General features: G+C 41.1%; 1 protein-coding gene across 12 annotated transcripts in view; it reads left to right on the top strand.

The window, feature by feature from the left end:
• nfia (nuclear factor I/A) overlaps positions 1 to 25,644 on the top strand; it is a 438,666-nt gene that overhangs the window by 175,879 nt on the left and 237,143 nt on the right. Inside the window, exons 3-4 of one of the 12 annotated variants that reach the window (XR_010963864.1) lie at positions 12,380 to 12,562; positions 12,816 to 13,770. The exons of 10 other annotated variants lie outside the window; for them this stretch is intronic. Coding sequence is in view for 1 of the 2 variants with exons in the window: in XM_067990285.1 (XP_067846386.1) it covers positions 12,380 to 12,462 (83 nt within the window). In the remaining variant the exon portion in view is untranslated. Of the gene's footprint in view, positions 1 to 12,379; positions 13,771 to 25,644 lie in introns of those variants that run through there. One more of the 12 variants, XM_067990285.1, reaches the window with a different exon arrangement.

The raw sequence follows: 25,644 nt of genomic DNA, 5'->3' as shown, positions 1-25,644 counted from the left end.
AATAATTTTCTTTCAATAAAAGGCTCTGACTGTTGGGTGGGGGGGTGGTGGTGGGGGATTATTTTAACCTGAAGGCATGATTTTAAAAAAACAGGGAGGCCAGGTAGGGTATACAGTGCACAAGCTGGGTGTCAGTTGTAAAAAGATAGAGAATAGGGCTTGAAGTTTTTCTGCTATGCATGAACAAAGAATAAGACAATGGGATATTTATTAGAACTTTGATTTAGTGCTGAAAGCTGCTCTCTGACCTGAAAGAAATCTGTCTTCACAGTCTAAAAGGCTTCATGGGGAAAGACCAAAGTGATGCAAGCCATCTGCATTGGGCTCCATGCCAGTCGTTTGCCAGTATGCTTAGGCCACCTGGCTCAATGCACAGCCAAGTATGCCAGCGACTAGCCAGCCTCACCCCTCGGGCCGCTGGCTTTCAGCTCTTTTGAAACGCAGGGACCCAGAAACTATGCTCAAACTCTCCCTTGCCGACATCTTTGTCTGTCGGCAGACAGACTGTGTAGTCATGAGCAGCAGACAGTAAGCTGGGCTCACTCCGAGTGAGCTCATTCTTTGTCTGTAGAAGAATTCAATACTGGTGTATTGTCACTATGCTATCACCTGGACCGTGAGACTGGCACAGAGCAATAGGCAGAAGACTGTACCATGTGCTGTGATAAAGGACATGTTGAATGATTATAGGCTCAATGCCAGCTGCTTCAAAACCCAGTTGACTTGTTAACTCTTTAGGACTTTTGTGCTCTGTAACATTATGTTCCTTTACATAAAAAAGGACATTGTAAAGTAAAAAATTGTGATATTTTGCAGCAGACTAAAAGGCTGTATATTATCTCCCTTTATTAAGATTTTAGAACCACATTTTTTCTTTTTAAGAGGAGTTAACTTAAGAGGAGTTAAAGTGGACTCCAGATCTGTTTGTACTAAGTTCTCATTCTAAAGCAGAATTATGTCATTTGATAGGACTTCTTGAGAACCTTCATTACAATTTAAAACATGAATGCAATTTGTAAGTGATGTTGTCATGATTATATATTGATTGCTATGATACTGTTACACTGTTATGGTAATAGTAATGGCACTTGTTTCATACCCATTGCAGGTTTGTGTCCTGGAAGAAAATGCCAGACTAATTTGTTGCTCATAGGATGAAACATTTTGGGTTGGGAGGAGGGGAGCTGACCGTCTGGTGTATCTGTCCTATTCAGCGTTAAAATTGCAGCCACCAGTCTCAGGCCAGTAGCTCAGGTTTCGGCCAAGCAGTACCCATTTATACTGCGAGGCCGAAACTTCAGTTATACAACCCAAGAGAGAGAGCTCTACACCATGGGTGCTGACATGCATGTACAAAGTGCCTCTTCCAGCAGATAAATTTTAAAACCTAGAAATTTCAGTTGGGTCACTTCGACAATCTGGCCCACCGATGACTCCATCCCAGATTCTAGGAATTGAGTTATTTGCATAAAAGGGGCAAGAATCTGCTCCATTTATGGCACTTCGTAAGTAGGGTGGGGGTAGGGGTTTGACAGGCTGGTCTGGCTGCAGTGGTCGAAGAAATCATTTTGAGTCCGGATGTGCTTTTCGATTGAGCTGCCATTTTCCTAACAGCAGTTTGGGGAATGGCATTGTTGGCCCCACTTGCTGCGCTTGCACAGCCAGTATGTCTGCACTATGCAAGTGTACTTTTTGTTGGCAATACATGGAGAATATTGGTGGGATTCCCAGCAGAATCCATTATCCCACCAGCCCCACCTCTTCCTGTGACATTCCGATGGAAGGGTGGCAGGTGGAAGAAGTGCCTGCCCACCCCCTAATTGAAATTTTTCTAGATGTTCAGAAAGTGGTGGATCCTAAATCCCAAGGACCTTCTGGGCACTTTTTCCGTGCGGTATGAGACTGCACTGAATTTACAATCCATGAAATGTCAACTTCAAGTGATGTGGGACTGTGCCCATCAGAGATTATCACATCGCTGCGCTCTGGAGTCAGTTTGGGCCCTGACTCTGAATTTACACCACAGGGAGTCTTGTCTGCTGGGGGTGCTAATCATAAATTTGGGCAAGTTCTGTGTGCCCTTTTCCGACCATTTAAAATAAATGCGTAATATGAGCTCAAATTTCTATCATGCATTCCTGGACCCCGTTGGTAGTCCAAAGTTGGAAAAATTATCCCATACAATTTTAACAAAGGGTAATTAAAGTAATATTTACCATTGCGTGCATAAGTGCCTAAAAAAGGGAGGAAGTAAGAATGACAGTATGGGGATAGCACATTGTTTCTACTAAAGTATAAATATAGTTGCATTGTGCAAAACACACAAGAATTTGATCCTTCAATATGCAGTTTCTTAGGCAGATTTCTAAGTGTGCCCTGTTAATGTATAGGTATACATCATCTGCAGAAAATTTGTTTATCATTAATGTTATGAAATAGAATCGAGGAAATGTGTAGAAAATGTTGCATTCTCTTATAAATGAAAAATCGTGGCCTTGTATAATAATTTGGCCGCAAGATGATTGTGGTAGCCTTCAGTTGGTTAAACGTCCTGGATTGCAAACACAGATTTGTGCTGCAGTGTTTCCCTACTGCCAGTATTTGAGAATGAAATGGGGGAAGGATTATTTCCGAGTATAAACTGGCAGTCACTTTTCTGTTATCAGTGGGCCAACTTGGTTTGTAGAATTTGTTCTATCAGGCTGCCTTCCTTTTAAGAAGCTCCTGTCACGGATCAGACAGGTCAAGTTGCAAGTCAATGGCTAATCAGCTCACACAGCAGATTGTCTGCCTTCAGCTTGAATTATCTCAGTCAGACATCCTGGCTAGTTCCGTCAGAAATGTCTGATGGCTTAAGCCTGGAAGGACCCAGAGCTTGGCAACCACTAAGCCAGAGATGAAAAAAAATAAGAAATCCTATCTCGATTGGTACTTTTCCCATCTTGGTTCCCCCACTGAAGATCGATGGGCTGATCAATAGCTGGTTTTGAGTTGTTCATCTTGCTGCAGACTGATTTTAATGGAAACCTTGTGGCTCAGCACGGGCTTTTATCGTGTGTCAGAGGGGTTTGATTTCTACTGCAGCTGGCCTAGGCTTGATTTGATTCCCAGTGACAGCTTATGTAACTTGAGTAGGGAAGGGAATCAACATTAACAAGTACTGATCGATCTCAACACGGTTACTTAGCTGAAACAAATATTTCTGTTTTGGAAAAAAAATTAAATAAATACCTGAACACAGAGTTATTGCATTGCTTCTTTCGGAACAGTAACTGGTTGCAACGGTTGTAAAAGAAATGGTTCAGCCTCAGAGCAACATACAGTAGCATTGTTTACTGTGTCACCAGGCATGTGTCTTTAAGTTATGAGAGTCACTGCTTATGAAGTGGAATTTTTAAGGATAGACTAGCAACCATTTGCAGTTTCAAGCAATCTGCATTGCCCATTATGTAAAAATGATCGATTCGGACAATGTTAGGGAATCTTCTGCCTGTCATATATGAAATTAAAGCCCTAGGCAGTTTTAGTTTTTTTTTTGAAAGGAGAGTTGCTTTGGGGAAGCTCACCCCTGCCAGGAGAAAAGAGCTGATACATCCAGAAGTTTTAAACCAGTCTTTTAGATCTCGAAAAACTTAAGAACATTTCAGATATCTGCGTGAACGTAGACTTGTTATGATTAAATGTTCAGGCTACATCTAGTCAGCTGGAATTGAGTAATGGTCAATTAACCCATTGGTTTATTGCAAGGAACATACATCACTTTCTGTATCTAGAATAGTAATTTACATTTCTAACTATTTCAAAATGGCCAGTACGGTAAGCCATGTATTTAAAGGTCCATTGTTCCTTGCTCCAGGGAAAAAGAAACACAACCGTCATACATTCATAATTATAAGATAAATATAAGATAGTCACTAATAAATCCAATAAGGAATTCAGAAGAAACTCCTTTACCCAGGGAGTGGTTAGAATGTGGAACTTGCTCACACCTGGAGTTGTTGAGGCAAATAGCATAGATGCATTTATGGGGAAGCTAGATGAGTACATGAGAGAGAAAGGAATAGAATGATATACTGATAGGGTTAGATGAAGTAGGATGGGAGGAGGCTTGTGTGGAGCATAAATACCAGCATAGACTAGTTGGGCCAAATGGCCTGTTTCTGTGCTGTTAATTCTATGTAATTCAACTTTGTGTGGAGTTGCCAGTGATATTTATCCATATGATAGGTTAATGTATTTGTGGTAGGAGAGGGAGATGGCATTTATTTATAATCTTAAATGTGCTTTATCATTATTTTGGCTAGCATAGGCAGTATTTGAATTGTGTTTCAGATTTACAGTTCTTGATGATGCAGTATACTTGTCAAAGTTCTATCCAGTTTGTTTTGAGAAGTATTATAGGTTATTATTGTCAGTCCATTTTTAGGGCCCTAGAAGAAAGTAATTAATTAATTGAAGTTATTAAAATTGGATAGCCATGTGGTGAAGGATAGAATACCAGAGCCTGGTCTTCAGTTATTTCCAAGCCTTTATTCACAGAGATTCCCCTAACACACACCCTACACCCTAGCTAAGCTCTCCTATGAAAAGGATACAAGAAAGTCCCTAATTGATACCCACCACCTGAATACAATTAACACCAATTGATATAAATCATACAATTAACACCTGTCTCACTTTGATTGTGGTGGTGGTATCTTCAAGACAGCAAACAAGTCATCCAAATAGTCATTTACTGCAAAAAGTAAAGCAACCAGCATCGTTATTAAAACTATTATTGCAGAAGCTCAAAGGAAATAACCATCACCAAACTCAACTGGTTTCTGTTGTCCAATAGAGATGACCTCATAATTCCTCCAAAGCAGTCCATGCCAACCTAACATTCAAGCTTGGAATAACAAGTAACAGGTAGCATGTGCACCATATAAGTGCCAGATGATGACCATCTCGAACAAGAGCGAGCCTAACCATCTCCCCTTAACATTCAATGGCACCACCATCGCCGAGACTCCCATCATCAACATTAATGGGTCACCATTAATGGGAAGCTTCACTGGACCATCTATATCAACACTGTGGCTACAAAAGCATGGCAGAGTATGGCACTCTGCAATGAGTGGCTCCTCTCCTGATCCCTCAAAGCTTCTCAACCAGCTACAGATCTCAAGTCAGGAATATGATGAAATATTCACCACTCACCTAGATGGGTGCAGCCGGAACAACACTATAAGCTTGACACCATCCAGTGCAGGCAGTTTACTTGATTGGTGCCCCTACCACTGGACTCAATATCCACTCCTTCCACCACTAAGCAACTGTCATTGCAGTATGTATGATCTACATGATGCACTGCAACAACTTTGACAGCACCTCCTTCCCCTGCAATCACTGAGAAGGATAAAATCGGCAATGTCATGGGAATATCATCATCTCCAAGTTGCACATTGTCCTGACATGGACATATGTCATCTTTCCTTCATTGTTACTGGCCCAGTATCCAGGAATTCCTTACCTAACACCGTTGTGGGAGCACCATCAGTACAAAAACTGCAACGGTTTAAGGAGAAGATCCACCACCACTTTCTCATGGCAATAAATGCAGCCTTGCCAGCATTGGCTACATTCTGAGAACAAATAATAAAAAACAAACTGTGACTATAATGTTCAAGTGAATAATAATTTAACTCCTATGTAGAAAGCTTTCAATCACTGTGGACAGCATAGCATAGATAGTGTTAGAAGTCATATGTTCCCAAAGTGAATAGAAATCATGGTAAAGCTTCTTTCATTCTTTTTGTCTATAAGTGGTCAACACTCAGCCTTAGAAATGTTAAATAAAAGATTATCTATAATTACAAAATGACAGCACTGCTGAGGTAAGTACCACTGAAACATCTAAGATTGCACCCTATTGATCTGTGATGCTTCTACTTTGTCTCCTATTGTCTTGGTAAGTCACCCTTGGTCAGGCACCAATTGCTGACAAACTTTCAAGCTCCATTAGGATCACATAGGAAAGCCTAAAATAAATAAGTTTCATTTTGTACCGTACTGACCAGTTTCATGGAAATGATGTGCTTAGGCATGTGCTAGGGTTGATATTTAGTTGGAGAACCTGTACCATTTATGGCAATTGAATTGCAGTTAATTTTTGTCTTCAGAAACATAGAACATGCTCTGGGTGTTGTTCTAAATTGCGGATTGCTCAAGTAAAAATTTGCATCCAGCTGTTCCTTTATCATAATGTAGCTGATCTTCTGTGGCCATACTTAGAAAGAGTCTGAGGTCTGGAGCACCAGTTGTGTTGTTTAATGACTGAGGTGGAATTTTGTTTAATTTGGCCTGTTCCTTTAAGGCCACTGCTCAGGAACCTTGTGAGGAAGTGATTTAAATAGGCATGTCCTGGGGTCAATTAGAGGCCAATTGCTGCTGCTGAGAGAAGTTTGTATAAATTCCCAGCTCCTCGCCTTGGGGAAAGGACAGGCTATGAAGGTCAGAAAAAAAACAGCAGAAAATTATTGGCTTTCTTTTTTTTTGATAACGTATCTACTTTTTTTTTATTAAAGATTGTCCAGTTGTGATTTGTTGCTGTTTTAAGGATATCACATTTGAGCTAATCAAGTGCCATTGTGACACATACTTCAGATGTGTGACAAAGTGGACGCTTTCGTGTGTGGAACTTTCAGGAATGATGGTCACGTGCTAGGTGCAAGACTTAACGGCCAAGATTCCATTTAAAGAATTGGCACCAAAAGTTGCACTTTTTCCAAATCAAGGGAAATAAAAAAAAACAATTTTGCTTTATCCACCCTGTTACTTCTTGCTAATTGAATAGTTGTAAATAGTTTTTTTTTAATCCTGTATAAACATTGAAGCATTTCCACTACAAAGCAGCAGCATACTCTTGTGCAGTTGTTTCAAATTAACTGTATGTTCTTTCTTTTTGACTGACATTTTTGTAAGCTAATGACCTGGCTTGTAATGTGTTTGGATGCTACACAGTCACACCTGTTAGAGATGAAAGTAGTCTGCTTGTCATTCGTTCAATCAAAAAGAGTGGCAGCATTTTATTGATACTAATTGACGATCCTCGGGTGACTCAGCCTGTTCGCTACTTTCTTGTACGAGAAAACTACCAGAACTTGGCACATGCTGTGTTGGCCTTCTATTCTGTTACTTACAAGCAGGCCAATATTTTTCTGAGCGGTATTTGCACCTCTATCGCAGGGCTCACTGCCACTCTATTCCTAGTGGTCCCCGAGGTCAGTAGCAGCAGGGCTGGTGATGAGAGAAAGCAGGCGGGTATTCAGGACCCACCTCCTCACCGTCATTCACATGTGGCGGGATAGTCTGGACCCGGCTGCTTCCCTGTAGTTGGGAAGAAAGGGAAATTGAGGTTGGTGGTGTTAAGGGAAGGGATGCAGTGGGAGGCTTTCCCACCCAATTTTCTTTCAGCTTTTACGACTACATAACTGGTATAGCGGAGGAAACTCCAGCCCTAGGATTATGGTTCAAATGTAGAGCCAGATGCAGAACATTTGCCATGCCCCATGTTATAATGGTGAAAGTCTACTCAGTAGGATGTTAGAACAAAGGCACTGGTTCAATTTGTAAGAGATTACTTGATTATACATCTTAGAATGCAAGATAGTTTCCTTTTAAATATCTCTATCCCAAAATGTATAGAAATATGGATTTTACAACTTTTTCATTCGCCATCAAGTCTGTTGCAGACTTTTTATACATAGTTTTATCACATTTATGAATGTCTGCCTGCACACCTTGAGGTGTCAAAATATTTGCCTGGAATATTCAGCACATATATTGTTTTTTTAAGTTGCTTTCTTTTTGTGAGGTTTGCAAAATGTAGCCGCGGTCTGCATTTTATTGAAGAAATCCATGGCAAACGATGCCATCCAACCATTTCTGTTCAAACAAAATGATCAGCTGAGCAGCAGCTTGCCCATAGCCACAGCTTAAGCCCTGTTCACACCACAGCTGTACATTAGTCTTCATTGTGCAATTTTGCAGCTGGTTTTTCAAGTGCGTGCTAAATGGTGCAGCAGTTGTTTACTCTGACCGCCATAGCGGTTAGAACCCCCCACCACTCACTATGGGATTTGTACAAAGCTGTGCAGCAGGAGGATTTGTATTAGACTGGCATCAATGGCTGATGTGCATCTCCTGCTATCTTCCTCAGGGAGAGAAAAAGTGGACCTCACGTGACAGGCTGGTGATTTCAATGCCAGCTGGTGTCCGGACTGATTCTGGGCAGCAATCGAGTGTAATGGGAGGGATCACATCACAGTTGCTATGTTGCGATCCAGACTGAATGGGTTGTTTGATGGGGCTGCAATGAAAGTGCTACAGAACTCACAATGGGTCAGTAAAGGGGTTAAATACAATTAAGTTTGACACTTGATCGGAATAGAATTTTTAATTCTAATATCCCAGAATACCACACTAACTACCGGCACTTATCTAAAGCAAAACACATCACTCATGCTATCCATTACTGTGCTATAATTATGTTAAGTGAAGCAGAACTGAATCGATACAGTAATTTATCAGTTTCCTGACTGAATATTCTAACGTGATACAGATTGTAGGTACAGTTGATTCCTTCTAAGTGATTAACCTTTTTGCCACAAAATTTTATTCACTGATAGAACTGTTCCCTTAACAATTCTGTTTCCCTTCCTTTTTTGCTGTGATGCATTGATTCCTAATTTTAGAAAGAACACCATTCCATTAATTTTAATTTGTAATATTTTGAAAAGTGTATGAGATGCAGCCAAGCAGCAATAGGCTGTACAATGCACCATAGGATGTGAGTCTGAGTAAACACTGGGCTGTGAACAAACCAAAAATGTGTGTCCTTTGACAGGAGCTTACAGTAAAGTAATAATCATAGCAAAAAGCAAATAGAAAATGGCATTTGTTTTGAATTTCTGTTCATTTAACAGAAATGTTTTCTTCACATTTATATGGTAATAATTTATATTGAGGTAACTTTACCAATTTGTCAAGAATATTGTGTTCTGAGTTGTTTATCAGTTCTGTTTTAGTACAGTTATTAAACTTAGCAACTGGAAATTACTGCCATTACACTTAATTGTTGTGAGGCACCCTCAGCAGATGGCAAAAAGAACTTCCAAGTTTTCAACTTTAATTATTTTGCCAGTTGTGTCTGTTTATAAAATTTGACATCTAAGATGTGTTTCAGTACAACTGAAATATTGTGTGTGTGTGTGTTTCTAGTGTGATACGACCTTTTCAGAATGATGGAATTGGACCACGTAACACAAGTTATTAAATCAAAGAATGATCTGGTTATACTGCTTTGTAAAGAATTATTCTTTTGCAGCAGGCTTAGTACTGCGTTATATTTGTACAATCTTTCAGTCGTTCTGCATTGTGTGTTAGTACTGCACCGGGAGAGGGGAGGAGGAGGACAGTTCTAAAAATATACATATTGATTTTCTAGAGGAATTCTCCTTTGCATTTATCAGGGTCTCACTGTTTACCTGTGCTGCTCCACAGCACAACATGCTGGTGTAATTTTGTGATGTGGCCAGTGCGGACCTGAATGGCTGTATGGTCACATAAAATGCCTTTTTGATGACAGCTGTTTGAATGAGAAATTGCTCTGTTCTTGTTTGTAACGTACTGCTGTTATCACATTGTTTAAAAGGCTAGAACTAGTGTCTAAACAATATGGGGATTGCATTTTTTGCAATGTGCTAGTTAACCATAAGAAAAGCGTTTGACATCTTATCTCATTTATAAATGCAGCTGTGCCAAATGCAGAATTTATTTATGTTTTCATGTTTGATACTTTCTTGTTACACTTGTGGACTTTACTGAGAATGGAACCCAAGATTTATTAGTAGAAGTGCTGTTGCATATTAACCTGTGCTCTTGACGGTTTACTGTCTCCTTAGTTCAGTATTTATTGGGTTAAGCTGTGATACAAAAAAGTAACAAGGTGTTGAAAAGAAAAATATTAAAACTATTTTATTTGGCAACTGCAATTAAAACTTTATTTTAGCTGCTGAATTTGTTATGTGCAAATTTTGTTTGGCAGAGTATATTAAGGAAGAAATGTTGATGGACTTTTTCAGTTTGAAGTAAATATTCTTTTAACTGTGGTCGTAGCCTGTGATCTGCGTGGCATAGTGTGTACCTAGACTGTCCTGAACAAATAAACATGTTTTTTGGCACAGCCAGGAAAAACAGTTTATACCTGTAATACCTGCACTTGTTTAATTTGGACCAAACTGGTTTATTACCCGCTGTTCACTTAAGGTGTGATGGCGTGAACTGTGGCTGTGCCAGAGAAATTATCAAAATGGTTGCCAAGCTCTAAAATGGCTGCCAAGGGCAAAGCCGAGCGCAGGTTCAACACTGTAACTGCGTTCTCAGGATTTCGTCTTCAGTTTTTAAAACAGAATGTGGCTGGATTTGGCAGCTGCTCCTTGGCACAGACAGCAATAATGTCATCCAGCAATTCAAGCAGTAAATACACAATTCACTTGCTGTATTTGGCAGGCTTATGTACAGAGCACAATAGTAAGGGAAGCAAAACAGTTGTAAAATGGCTGCCACATAAAGGCCTTTGTCTGTGTAAATCATCAAAAAGAAAACTATTTTACATTTTATTTAAAAAGCAGCATGTTGAGAGAAAGTTGGCTTTGAAATCCATAAGCTTCAAGTACAGACACAATGAAGAAAAGCATATAATCTTGTACTTGGAATCAGTCTTCATGAATACTTAAAATGGTGTCTGCTATTACATAAAATGGCTGATGTGAAGCCACGTCAGGACAGCATGTGCTGGAGTGCAAAGGGTTTCGCGCAGGCGTAATTTGCTTCAAACTTCAAGCCTGTTTTATTTCAGTGATACGGTGTAGAAAAAAGACTCTGACTTCAGCTCTTTTGTTTGTTGGCACATCATTAGCAACTGGTAAATATTAACAGGAAAATAAATTGACAAGCTGCTGTACCTTAGCCAACATCTATTTTTGTGTCAGAGGAAACTAATGAAATGTGAGTGAATTAAATCACATTGATACTAGAGCCGATTAGGATTTTAGCATAGTGTAAATGCCAGAGGTAGTGTCCAACTTTACAGTAAATTGGCGATGGCATAATGGGAATCCCCCGTCTGTGCAGCAGGCAACCTGAACTTGGACGCTGTGTTCAGATCTTGGATTGCTACAGCTAGGAGCTTCTGCTGGCCTGCCTGGCACCTGCCCCAGAGTAGAACAAGGTGGTTATGTGGCAACAAAACAGAAAAGGAAGACAGAGGAGGGCAAGGAGCAGCTTTTTACCTCGAATGAAAAATTGGATAAGGTTCAAGTTACACAGTGCAAACACTGTATTTCCGTGACTGAGGAGTTGGCTGTGAAGATGGGTTTTTAGGATTATAGTGGCACTTGGCAAGGAGTTGATGCTTTCAAGATACTAGATGCGTATACACAAAGTTGCCTGCCAGAGGATGGCTTGTGTTGTACTGAACCTTGCCAAATGGAGCACAGCTTGGAAGAAAAATGAGAAATAGGGCAGTTCATTAGAGGTTAGCTTGTTGGATATCCATCTCATCTGTTGATCAGTGAGGGTCGTAATAAATTAAAGAGACACTGTGCTCCCAGTTTCTGGCCTAATTATTACTATATTTCAAAAGTCCAGCCATTGCAGATATATTCCATCTGCCCCTGGCAGTTGCATGTGATTTGCCCAAATTGCTGTTGAGAAGCTAGTTTTTTGAAACTAAAGTGGCAGTACCCAACTTGCAGGCATTACAGCGCTTTAGATGGTTACACAGCAAAGGTGCCTTTTGCTGTGTAACCATCTAAAGTTGATGCCACCAACCACAGAAAGTTGAGCATGTGCATGTTCTATGGCATCTTAAACAAAATTTCGCAACTGCTTTAAGACTGTTGTAAACAGATTAACAACATCAAAATGCAGTGAAGAAAGTGAATTGCCAGGAGAAAGGGACAATGCACAGCAACAACAAAAAAAAGCACTGTGCTACAGAAAAACACTAGTTTTACCTGAATGCATGATCGTCAAGTATTTCCATCTACTCCACAAGGCCTGATCCCAGATTCTGAACAGCCAGGTAAGTGTGGAATATTTTCTTTTTAAACAGTCTTCCCATATAGTAGTAGTTTGAAACCATTGTTTGCATTAATCAACTTATTGCTATCAGATTGTAAGTTCATGATTTACATGATTAAAGTCCTGAGTTTATATACTTTAGCTGAACTCCATATTTTATGTCTGTGTGGCATTTGCGGCAGACCTTCTACATTTCTGTGCATGTGTACTTCAAAGTTACTAATGCAGTAGTCTCTTCTATGTCTCTCCACAGATGAGTCAGTTTCACCAATTTCTGTTGTGATAATTCCTGGGGCTATAATCATTTTAGAGGAGCACAGGACAGGAAGACACTGAATCCTTGGCCAAGGCAAAAATAAGAACCAAAAACATGCCACTTGGAAAACAGAGTTCACATTGTGTTGCTGAGTGGTGGAGAGACTGGCTGCTCTACAAGGTATCTATGGAGTACACTGTGCAGTACCTGCAACGACACATTAACCATTCAATTCTGCAACCACTATTCCAGAGCCTCCTGAAGCTGCTCAATCAGGCCATTGGCAAAATCCATGTCAGTGTACAGTCTGGTAACATACTGATGTGGTCACTTAGCGTAATATTATGCAGATTTGACAGAGCAGACTGACGGCTTGGTCAATTTATTCACCACCGTGGTGTGAAACTAACAACCCTTCTCCGCTTTGCTCCAGGATACTGCCATTCAGAGATCTCTCAAGTTCTTGGAATGCCTCTCAGTTGGTGTTTTACGACCAGCATCAATTCTCCTGTGACTGAGATTCCCCTCCTCCCATCCAAAGGTACCATCCAGTGGAAGATCCTCCAAGTCCTTAGTCCTCTCAACATTCAACACTCAGTACATTGTAAATCTATAAATAGAACAAAGTTACAAAATGTCGTAACACAGCTGATGCTAAAATATCATACACATGAATACAATGCTTCTACTATCTTCTATATTTTACTGCTTTAGGTATTGGAATTATTGTGACATTGGGGGTAATAGGCAAGTTTGGCACTGCAGCTGGGGAATCTGCCCGCTGACCACACAAATTGAACATTTTGGGCACATTCATTTTAATTGTTGGAAAATTATGAGCAGTGTGTGTCAAATTTCCGTTTTCCTCTGCCAATTGGTGTAGCTCCCAGCTACACCCTCACAACATTACGAAGATATACTTTCTTTTAAATATTATCTATTCCGTTACAGTCATCACCTCAGATCACAGTGAAATTAACTACACTGATATGTATAAATTAGTTTTAAAATATAAGAGGTTACTTAATTTACCTTTCATGTTTTTATATTTCTTGAGGTAAATATATTTATCTTTCTCACTTCTGTCTCTAGTATCATCTTTCCTCTTTCTGTACCAATTATTCAGTTCCATTTTCTATATAGAAAGGAAGCCTTTAATATTTTGCCTGTTCATCTTCCCAATTGTAAGAGTTTCAGGAATGTTAGTCATCTGTAGTGATCTTTCAGACTACGGTCATAGTGACATTAATACTTTCATGTAGAAATTGCCTCAACTTGTTCCATTTGCAACAGAAAAAATATCCTCTCCATGTTAATATTGTACATGGATGTATCTGTTATGAACAATGTATTAATATCGTGCATTATAAAGAAGGTTTGTGACACAATTGTGTGGTAAGCATCAGCTGGGTACAGTTTATCAGTATTAGTGTGTGATATCTCCACATATGAGAATGGTATGCACAGCCCTTTTAATTGATGCATTCTGAAATGCACAAAAAACACAGCTTCAATCACGCTGACTTTGGTGGATCAAGGCTTCTTCCAAGTGTGACGTATAACATCAGTAGAGGGTGCCCAGTGTGACTAAAGTTAATTGGATCTGCCTCTTCTCAATAATTGGCAATATTGACATTTTTAGTCCACCAATGTAAGAAAATGCCTCCTTTTTTGGAATTTGTAAACTAGCATTAGAATTGCCCAATTTTGTCCAAATCATTGTGCATGGTTGTTCATGGACGTGCCCATGAAATGGAGACTTACTGCACTGCTGAAGTGTAATGAGACATTTGTGACCATGGAGGTTTCCAGGCTGGACTGGAGTAGTTGTAGGAAGCTAAATTATTTTTGCAGAGTGGGGTGGGGTGTGTGGGGGCAGGGTAGGGTTTAAAGTAGGCTTACATATACTAAATGACAGTGTAAAAAGAACCAATGGTTGGTATGTCCTGCTCCCCCCACCAAGACTCCAAAATCTGTTTACATTTTACAGATAGTCCTGCTTACTAGCCTACTAATAAAGATTGATCAAAGGCTGCATTTTGTACTGGATTCCCATTGACTATTAGTGACAATGCAAGGTGCCACATTCACGTGCACACCATTGTGTTCTTTCAGAGAATCAAGTACTGATGGAGATTGTTACCATTAATTCATCACACAAATTTTTAAGTGTTATTGGTCCATCCCCAACTAAATCACATGATTATTAGAAAAGAGGGGTGTTTTTATTTAAAGGAAATATTGATAGATATAATTTTGGGACTTTCATTGGACCTGTCTGTCCTTACACCTGCCAACTGTTTTCCATCTCAAAACTCCATCTCAGTCAATCTCTTATTCTTGCATGTGAACTTTATTTTCTGCTTTCAAAATCTCTGTTTTCCATAATTTGTAATGATTAAAATAAATGACAGTATGGCAGTGGCAGTGTGAGTGCTATACCTTCTGGTGAGAAGATCCAGGTTAGAGTCCTGTCTTAAGTTCTATGGAGGTGTTCACTAAAGGGTGAGTTTTTCCAGTTTTGTCCAGATCATTGTGCATGGTTGTTGATGGAAGTGACCATGAAATGGAGCCTTAGTGCACCGCTGAAGTGTAATGAGACATTTGTGTCCGTGGAGGTTTCCGGGCTGGACTAGTGTAGATGTAGGAAGCTAAATAATTTTTGCAGAGTAGTGGGTGGGGTGGGGGGGGGGGGGGGGGTATGCAGGGAAGGGTTTAAATGAACAAACACACAAACCGCAAAGCATTTACTCGTTTCTAGCAGGGATACAATTATGTCCCTTCTTATCTTGGTATTAAAATAAATAAGTAAATTCTCCACAGTTATTTATCTTTTTCATTCCATTGATTTCAAGCACCTACCTTTTATGTACAGGCTGGATATCTATGACAAAATTTGGAGCTGAATTTTCATAGCCTAACTGTATCCTAATCATTGAGGCCTTGTAAAGGGATCATGTCTCTGCGGAGATACATTATCCTTCTATCCTTTGTGTGAACCTTTGCAGCTTATTTCAAAACATGAAGTCAGCATTCCCTGAATTTATCCAACGCCTCAGAAGTGTTCCATCTATTCTTCTTGGTCAAATTTTGACAGGAAAAATAATCATAAAATCTAATCAAGGAGACAGATGCAAGAATGTTAAAGACACTTGCAGAACAATAATAGATCAGCAATATATACAGTGTGAACTACTAATAGGATTTCATATGTTCACATTGTATCTGTTATTTTTGATAGTTGCATTCATTTATATTTTCTAATAGGTTATTAGATATGTAATCTATATGCAAATAACTTCAATACAGTACATATATATATTTTGACATTACTGGAAAGAAGAAAAAGCCCTGTCTCAAGATGTTGAGCTAGAAATTGGACCTCGTTGCGCCCGTATTACAGGTGCCCAAAGGACGGCTCAAAGACGTGTGTCCCGATATTGGGTTGGGTCATTTTTCAGGTAACTGGTGTTAGGCCCCTTACATATGTAAATGAGAGACCTAACGCCTGTTTTAGGCCCCCTTTACTAAATTGGATATCGCAGAGTGGAACAGGAGCCAGGCCTGCTCTGCTCTGGAGTCTTACCCCACCAAAAGGTAATTTAAAAAAAAAGAAATTTAAACACAAAAAAAAACATTGCTGTGGAGCCAGGAGGGGCAGGGGTGCTCCCTTGACTTCACAGTATCCCAATCGCCCCCACCCCTGTTGCCGCTCCTCCCTCCTCCCGGGACATTCCTGCAGGCCGCTGCCAGTGAGGCAAGCATTCCGATATTGATTTCTTCAAATGGGCGAGCTGCCTGTTGACACACAACACAAATCAGTAGCTTGCCCACTTAACATTAATGAGGCACTTGGTTCAATTTTGGACCGGCCTCGGGCCTCCTGATTCTCACTCAGTGCAGGGTACAGACCCACGAGGGGGAAAGGTAGGGCAACTATAGCCAGAGTTCCCTGGATGATGAAAGAGATAGAGAGTAAGATGAAGCAGAAAAAAGGGACGTATGACAGATGTCAGGTTGATAATACAAGTGAGAACCAGGCTGAATATATAAAGTACAGAGGGGAAGTGAAAAAGGAAATAAGAGGGGAAAAGAGAGAGTATGAGAATAGACTGGCGGCTAACATAAAAGAGAATCCAAAAGTCTTCTATTGGCATACAAACAGTAAACGGGTAGTAAGAGGATGGGTGGGACCGATTAGGGACCAAAGAGGAAATCTACGCATGGAGGCAGAGTGCATGGCTGAGGTGCTAAATGAGTACTTTGCATCTGTCTTTACCAAGGAAGCAGATGCTGCCAAAGTCACAGTAAAAGAGGTAGTTGAGATACTGGATGGGCTAAAAATTGATAAAGAGGAGGTATTAGAAAGGCTAGCTGTACTTAAAGTAGATAAGTCACCCGGTCTGGGTGGGATGCATCCTAGGTTGCTGAGGGAAGTAAGGGTAGAAATTGCAGAGGCGCTGGCCATAATCTTCCAATCGTCCTTTGATACGGGGGTGGTGCCAGAGGACTGGAGAATTGCAAATGTTACACCCTTGTTCAATAAAGGATGTAAGGATAAACCCAGCAACTACAGGCCAGTCAGTTTAACCTCAGTGGTGGGGAAACTTTTAGATACGATAATCTGGGACAAAGTTAATAGTCACTTGGACAAGTGTGGATTAATAAAGGAAAGCCAGCACGGATTTGTTAAAGACAAATCATGTTTAACTAACTTGATTGAGTTTTTTGATGAGGTAACAGAAAGGGTCGATGAGGGCAATGCGGTTGATGTTGTGTATATGGACTTCCAAAAGGCGTTTGATAAAGTGCCGCAAAATAGGCTTGTCACCAAAGTTGAAGCCCGTGGAATAACAGGGGCAGTGGCAGCATGGATACGAAACTGGCTAAGTGACAGGAAACAGAGAATAGTGGTGAACGGTTGTTTTTTGGATTGGAAGGAGGTGTACAGTGGTGATGTTCCCCAGGGGTCAGTGCCGGGACCACTGCTGCTCTTGATATATATTAATGACTTGGACTTGGGTGTACAGGGCACAATTTCAAAATTTGCAGATGACACAAAACTTGGAAGTGTAATGAACAGTGAGGAGGATAGTGATAGACTTCAGGAGAATATTGACAGGCTGCTGGAATGGGTGGACATGTGGCAGATGAAATTTAACACAGAAAAGTGCGAAGTGATACATTTTGGTAGGAAGAATGAGGAGAGGTAATATAAACTAAAGGATACAATTCTAAAAGGGGTGCAGGAACAGAGAGACCTGGGGGTATATGTGCACAAATCTTTGAAGGTGGCAAGGCCGGTTGAGAAAGTGATTACAAAAGCATACAGGATCCTGGGCTTTATAAATAGAGGCATAGAGTACAAAAGCAAGGAAGTTATGTTGAACCTTTATAAAACATTGGTTCGGCCACAGCTGGACACCGCAGTTTTGGAAGGATGTGAAGGCTTTAGAGAGGGTGCAGAAGAGATTCCAGGGATGAGGATAGACTCGGGAAGCTGGGGTTGTTCTCCTTAGAGCAGAGAATGTTGAAAGGAGATTTGATAGAGGTATTCAAAATGATGAAGGGTCTAGACAGAGTAGATAGAGAGAAACTATTCCCATTGGCGGAAGGATCAAGAACCAAAGGCGACATGAGAAAAAGCTTTTTTACACAGCGAGTGGTTAAGATCAGGTATGCACTGCCTGAGGCAGTGGTGGAGGCAGATTCAATCATGGTTTTCAAAAGGGAATTGGATAAGTATTTGAAGGGGGAAAAAATTGCAGGCTATGGGGAAAGGGCGGGGTAGTGGGACTAGCTGGATTGCGCTTGCAGAGAACCGGCATGGACTCGACGGGCCAAATGCCCTCCTTCCGTGCTGTCACCATTCTATGATTCTAATACTGAGGGAGTGCTGCATTGTCAGATGTTCCATCCTTTGGGTGCAATGTTAAACTTACCTGTGCACGTGGTTCAAGTGAACTTTAATAATTCCATGATACTGTTTGAAAAAGAACAGTGACTTTTGCTGGTGTCCTGGCCAAAATTCTTTCCTAAACCACTCCACCAACAATCTTTTTGCTGTTTGTGGACATTGTTGTGTGCAAAATTGTAGCATGTTCGCCTACCCACAACAATGGCTGCAGTTCATTCTATATGGAGTGTTTCGGGATGTTTGAGTGATGTGATAAGGTGACATATAAATGGATGTTATTTCCTTGCTGAAGTTTAACTATTGACTTCCTTTCTTTTTCTTTTGTATATTGGTTTTGCAAAGATCAGCCCCTTCCCTCTGCTTCAATAGCCTTTGCCTCCAACTATTCTCATTTAAAACCTTTCAAATTTTGCTGTTACAGTAAGTTGGATAAACATCCAGTATACTGAAAGTGGAGATTGCAGCTTCAATAATGGCTGCACAATGAACCTTCCCTTTAGCTGCAGTTGTGTCATGTGAGCACCTTATAGATAGAGTAAGATTTCACAAAGTCTATTCATTTATTTCCATCCTACTTTAAATCAGAGTAGGCAGAGGGCCCCTAGGCATGACGTTTCTTCATTTGCTTGCAGAAAATGAATTGTCCACTTTGTTTTTCTTGGCTATTTCCTTACCCTGTCACCCTGAGGTTCTCTTACATATGCTGCTAATTATTTCAAGATTCGATGACTTGGCAGGCTGCTTTCTACTGTTTTGACTCCGCAGCTTGCAGCCCACTGGAGGGGAGCAGAGATGGAAGGACACAGACCCTCCCTCCCTAAACACACACACGCATGCACAATTTTTGCCTGCCAGTTCTTAAAGGGGCAGTACATCAGGTGGACACAAAAGATCCCATGGTACTATTCGAAGAAGAGTAGGGAAGTTCTCCCTGGTGTGCTGGCTAATATTTATCCCTCAACCAACAGCATTTAAACAGATTATCTGGTCATTATCTCATTGCTGTTTGTGGGACCTTGATGTGCGTAAATTGGCTGCTGCTTTTCCCTACATTACAGCAGTGACTGCACTTCAGAAAAATACTTAATTGGCTGTAAGGTGATTTGGGACGTACTGAGGTCGTGAAAGGCGCTGTTTAAATGCAAGTTCTTTCTTTTTCTTTTCTTTTACTATATTTTTATAAAAACTGAAAACAATAAGTTTTATTTAGGGATTATCAAAAACTCCAAAATGAATTATGTCCTTTTAACATGGAAAAGAAAGTCAAGCGGGGTGTAAAACAGACTTGTCAATTCGCTACCACCCCCTTAGTACTACCGCCAAAGACTAGTTTCACCCCCATCGTGCTTACCATCAATACAACAGCTCACAAGTGCCACCAGACACAAGTGCAATACAAGAAATAAAAAATGTGGATGGAGGCTTATGGTATTAGTCTTACTCAATCGAGTTTGACAAAATGGTTCCTTCTGCTGTTCCTTTGTTCTTGGAGTGGTGTGAGGCGATGGCAGCGAATGGGTTACCTATCAGTCTTGTCAGTTGGAGAATGACATAAAGCATGGGGAGGCAAAATGAAGAAGGAGAAAGTAATGCCCTGCAAAGTTCCCATGGCCTCCGTATGTCTCCGAGAGATAGCAGCTTACCAGATCCCAGTCCCTTACCAATGCTGCTTTAAACTGGGCACCAGGAGATGCATCTTTCAACCTGTCCTGGTTTCATATATATATGAGCTTGGCCTCAGTTCAATGCTTGTCTTGGTGCCTTCTGTACTCTTGTGGTGGGTTAAATTCACTGTGCCACTGCCGTGCTTAAAAATAATTAACTTTTTAATGTTGGGGAAAGGGAGAGATATTAAATTATGTTTTAGAATCAATATTTGCCTGTTTCCCTAGAGACATCTGAGTTGACAGAAGGTTCAGATTCAATTTTAAATAATATTTTAAAAAAATTTTTAGTGCACACACAAATAATTTCTGTTTGTAACTTGTTTGAATGTCCTTTCTGATGAAAATCATTCAACTGCTGGACTGGTACATGATCCTAGAATATGATCCTATTAATAAACGACCCATATGTGTATGATAGCAGAAACAAAACACCTGCTCTAGCATCACAATGCTCAATACAGCCGATGTGGCAAGAAATGTTACTAAAAAAAGATTTCAGTTACTTAAAAGAAACATTAAAACTCATTTGTATACCACTGTATATATTCCCAGATTAGCATTATTCTAATGCAGTGTTAACCTTTTTATCTTAAAGGTGCTAACTCTGGCATCAAAATATCACCAATTGAAAAATCTAGGCTTTGAGAGTGATTCTGATGATCCAGGCAGCGTTTCAATACAGTCCTCCCATAAAACAAACAACCTTTAATTTGTAATTTAAAAAACCTGAAATGTGTTCTGAATTGCTGCATGTAATATTGCAGATACTATTGGCATTCACGAGGCAGTATCTCTTTAACAATATTTCTTTTGAAGCTGAAGAACTTCAACAAAACAGTTCATAAAAAAAAAATAGTCCCAGATTCTTTCTCAGATAATACTTGTGATGTTTCACGGCTTGGCAGTGGCCATGGGTCTCCTTTGAGGCTTTCTGCCAGAGGCTATGAAGGGTTTGAGGTAGACTGCCAGAATGAGTCACTGCTCACTTTTTTTTCATAATGTCACTCTGCCAAAACTTTGGACCCTTTCTATTTTCATTCTTTGTGGGCTTTCCTTCCCACAACAGTGCGGTTTTGCTTTAGCCAGCTGAATGTTTATTTCATGCTAGGTGTAATTTCTCCCTCAAGGCCCACACTCGGCCTACACTGAAAGTCACATTACTTAACAAATCAGAAATTATTTTAAAAAGAGTAAAAACAAAATCCGTTGTGCTTTGTCCTGTCACAAGGGCCATCACCACCATCTTTGGTTAATCTTGCAATTGTTTATGCTTGCAGAATTTTTCATTGTCCTTTTGTGTTAGATTTACCAGGAAATGGGACACCCTGGAGGGTAAGAAGTATATCCCCCTTGATATTTGCAGCATTACAGTAGATGTCCAAAAGGAAGTTTCCAAGTGCTTCGAAAAGAAGTTGAAAAATGTATATTTTAAAGCCCAGAACACATTTCACAACACTGTCGCTAAACCATTACAAATTCCCATAGTTTAATAGTTAATACAGTATTGGACAGGCTAAAATATTCTCCCTTCAGTGTTCTAGAAGAATAATCAAAAACAGTCCAAGATTCCAAATGTTGAGTTAGGATATTCTGATTGCAGAAATGAAGAAACAAAAAATTGTATTGTAAGCAGATAGAAACGTTTCTGTTCAGAGAAAATATCTAATCAACTTCTTTTTTGTTTCTTTTGATACAAGAAGGTGAACAGTCACAAAGCTATCTGTGTATTCCAGCTCTGTTCTTAGAAATTTGTAACATGTATTGTTAACCCTTACTGGACCAAATTCTTCCTACTGAATAAATAGGGGACGCTCCACTTGGTACATCACCCCAGCCACGATCCCCAGGGCACACCATTCCGTACAGTTCTCCAACATTAGTCCCTTGGACACCCACTCAGGACATCTCCCCAGCACTGATCCCTGGGGCACTACACTTAGTATATCTTGCCAGTACCGATCCCTAAAACATTCCACTCAGTACATTTTCCAGGACTGATCCCAGGGGCACTCCACTCAGTGCATCTCCCCAGCCCAGTATCACTCTCCTAACCAGTACTCACTGTTCCTTCCTTTTATCCAATTTCTCATTGAACCCCAAGTTTTACCTAGATCAGCCATTACCCTAAGCAAGGGCAGTGTCCTAGGCCCAACCATCTTCAGCTGCTTCATCAATGACATTCCCTCCATCATAAGGTCAGAAATGGGGATGTTTGCTGATGATTGCACAGTGTTCAGTTCCATTCACAACCCCTCAGATAATGAAGCAGTCCGTGCCCGCATGCATCAAGACCTGGACAACATCCAGGCTTGGGCTGATAAGTGGCAAGTAACATTCGCGCCAGACAAGTGCCAGGCAATTATCTCCAACAAGAGAGAGTCTAACCACCTCCCTTTGACATTCAACGGCATTACCATCGCCGAATCCCCCACAATCAACATCCTGGGGGTCACCATTGACCAGAAACTTAACTGGACCAGCCACATAAATACTGTGGCTACAAGAGCAGGTCAGAGGCTGGGTATTCTGCAGCGAGTGACTCACCTCCTGACTCCCCAAAGCCTTTCCACCATCTACAAGGCACAAGTCAGGAGTGTGATGGAATACTCTCCACTTGCCTGGATGAGTGCAGCTCCAACAACACTCAAGAAGCTCAACACCATCCAGGACAAAGCAGCCCGCTTGATTGGCACCCCATCCACCACCCTAAATATTCACTCCCTTCACCACTGACGCACTGTGGCTGCAGTGTGTACCATCCACAGGATGCACTGCAGCAACTCGCCAAGGCTTCTTCAACAGCACCTCCCAAACCCGCGACCTCTACCACCGAAAAGGACAAGGGCATCAAGCACGTGGGAACGACACCACCTGCACGTTCCCCTCCAAGTCACACACCATCCTGACTTGGAAATATATCGCCGTTCCTTCATCGTCGCTGGGTCAAAATCCTGGAACTCCCTTCCTAACAGCACTGTGGGAGAACCTTCACCACACGGAATGCAGCGGTTCAAGAAGGCGGCTCACCACCACCTTCTCAAGGGCAATTAGGGATGGGCAATAAATGCTGGCCTCGCCAGCGACGCCTACATCCCATGAACGAATAAAGAAAAAAGCTTCCAAGGCAGCCTTTCACGTGGAACTTTATCAAAGACTTTCTTCAAGTCCGAATATAACACATCATAGAGGCTTGCAATATCCACTTAAACTAGTGTGGTGGGATGGAGAGTGGCAGCATGATAAGGGTAGAATGAGAGCTGAGCGGGGAATAACGCCAGTATGACGTTGGTCAAAGAGAGGGTGGTTGAACTGGTGAAGACGGGGGGGAAGAAGAGTACCAGCATGACATGGGGAAGTTGGAGCATTAGGAGAGCACCAGCTTTAATTGAGGGAGTTGGGAACAAGACTGCCAGGTTGAATTGGGGGGGGGGCGGTGGGTGGCAAGGAGGAGTAGAACCAGTAAGAACTAAGGGGGGGGGGCTGAGAGTTGATGGCAGTGAAGAGTGCACTAGCTTTAACTGAGGAAGAGGAGGAGAAGACTGCCAGCATGAACTAAGAAGTTTGGAGGGGGAGAGAATGCTTCTGTGAACTGGGTGGAGATTGGACTGAGTACGGAGAAGCTAGAGTGCCTCTGAATTAGGGGCTGGTAGGAGGGAGTTGATTGTGAACTGTAGAAAGGAATGTGGAGGAGGAGAGTCCCTCCATGAAAAGTGAAGAGTGATTTTTTTTCTGTTTTTTTTTAGCATTTAAAATACAAAGACTGTACTATATAATTGTGCTTAACATTCTTCAGAATGAATCCCCAGGCACGGATTGATAAGGAGGTATCTTTAAGAGTGTGCACATTTCTAAATCTGATGCCTGCAGCCCTGGTTGGAATAATCCTATGATCAGTAAGATCAGGTTCTGAAACTCTATTTGCTATTAGGCATTTTTTTTCAGAAAAGAAAATTAATTAAAAACTTTCTTCTCGCACTATTAGATTATCTTCTGCTACTGGGAAAAAGTGTTAAAATATACAGAAAATCATTCATTTCCAGTTAGCTGATAAAAGAGTCGTTTTTAACTACTTATTTTTTAACTAATGCCTGTGTTCATTGTAGACTCCAAAATACTTGAAGATTCACCAAATAAAGTGTCAAAAATGTTTCTTGGTGGTGGGGGTACCCCAGACCCATTTGGAAAAAAAGAAAGACTTGCATTTAAATAGCACTTTTCACAACCTCAGGACATCCCAAAGTGTTTAATTAAATTAAAGCTTGTGCCTTGAACAGTTGTATTCAACATCAAGATTATAATTTATTTTCTCAAATACGAGTGAAAGAATGTTGGGTATACTTACAGCTTAAATTACAAGTCTGTGTCCTTACTGAAGTTTCAGTGTAATTATTCCTTTTCACATGCCATTCAATATGTCTGGGCCCACTTTTGAGTTGTTAACTATTTTGGAAATGTTACAGCTTTCTTGAAGCTGTTGGTAAGCTTTGACTCATTTCCTAGGTTACCATATATGTATAATGGAACTTGCCAGCTTGAAAATAACCTCTGTGTTTATTAGTCCATTCAATCCTTCAATTTTTGCCCTGAGCTTTCATTCTTCACATGATCTTTTGTCATCTGCTGACGAGCTCCTTCTTTCTCCAAAATGCATTTAATCCCATCTAGAATTCATTTTCTCTAGTTGAAGTTCAAGTAACAGTTTTTGATCAATCAAACATTAAATCAAGACAGTACAAAAGTAATCCAGCCTTGAGTGGCACAGGACATTGATGGGACTGGAAGGGGTTACTCTTCAGCAAGTCCACTGGCTGCATTATATTCAAAGATAAAGATGTAGATTGAGAAGAAGAGCTATGGCTGGTCTGAGGAGCATAAGAACATTAGAATTGTTAGAATAAGTAAAGCCTATTAGGCACAATAAATCTATTCCATTTATTACCTTCACACCATGCCCCTCTTTCCCATCTCTTTCCAGAAACACATCGGGGTAAATTTTAACCCCATGATCGGGTGGGTTGGGGGTAAAAATTGTAAAAAAAAACTAAAACCTGATCTCAACCCGCCCACTTCCGGTTTTCACGGAGGCGAGTCAAGGGGCGGGTGACCAACCCACTCTTAGGAGGCGGGTCGGTCAGTGAAAGCTTTTAAGGAGACTACGAACCTCCATTTTGACAGCTTTTTTATTTTTTAACTCCTGGGGACCAGGATTCCCAGCCCTCCTGCTTCACACCATGTAAGAAGAGGAGAGAAGGCCCGGACCAGCGGGTAAGTGCCTTTATTGGACTACTTGTGGGCCAGGAGGAGCAGGAATGCTTCCTCCAGGCCCAACAAGCCTACCTGCCATGACCCCACAAATGCGATCGACCCACCCCCCCCAATCTCCGACCCCCCCCCCGATGACTGACCCCCGACCCCAATGACTCCCCCCGATGTCCGACCCCGATAACTCCCCTGATGACCGACCCCCAACCCCAACATTCCCCAAAGGCCGACCCCCCCGCCACCATCTACAACTTACCTGCTGGCATCCGCTCGTTGGCTGTTCTCCCCTCCTGTCAAATAGGCTGGCCTGTCGGGCGGGAAACCTACAAAAAAAAAAGAAAGACGTCCTTCCGTCAAAATCGTAAGGACGTCCGGGAAATCCGTCCTTCCGGGTTTCCGGTCAGGAATTACCACCC

The sequence above is a fragment of the Heptranchias perlo genome, chromosome 9, assembly GCF_035084215.1.
Source record: "Heptranchias perlo isolate sHepPer1 chromosome 9, sHepPer1.hap1, whole genome shotgun sequence".
Taxonomy (NCBI): Eukaryota; Metazoa; Chordata; class Chondrichthyes; order Hexanchiformes; family Hexanchidae; genus Heptranchias; species Heptranchias perlo.
Note: the sequence above shows the minus strand (reverse complement) of the source record. Positions and strands in the feature narration are given on the sequence as shown.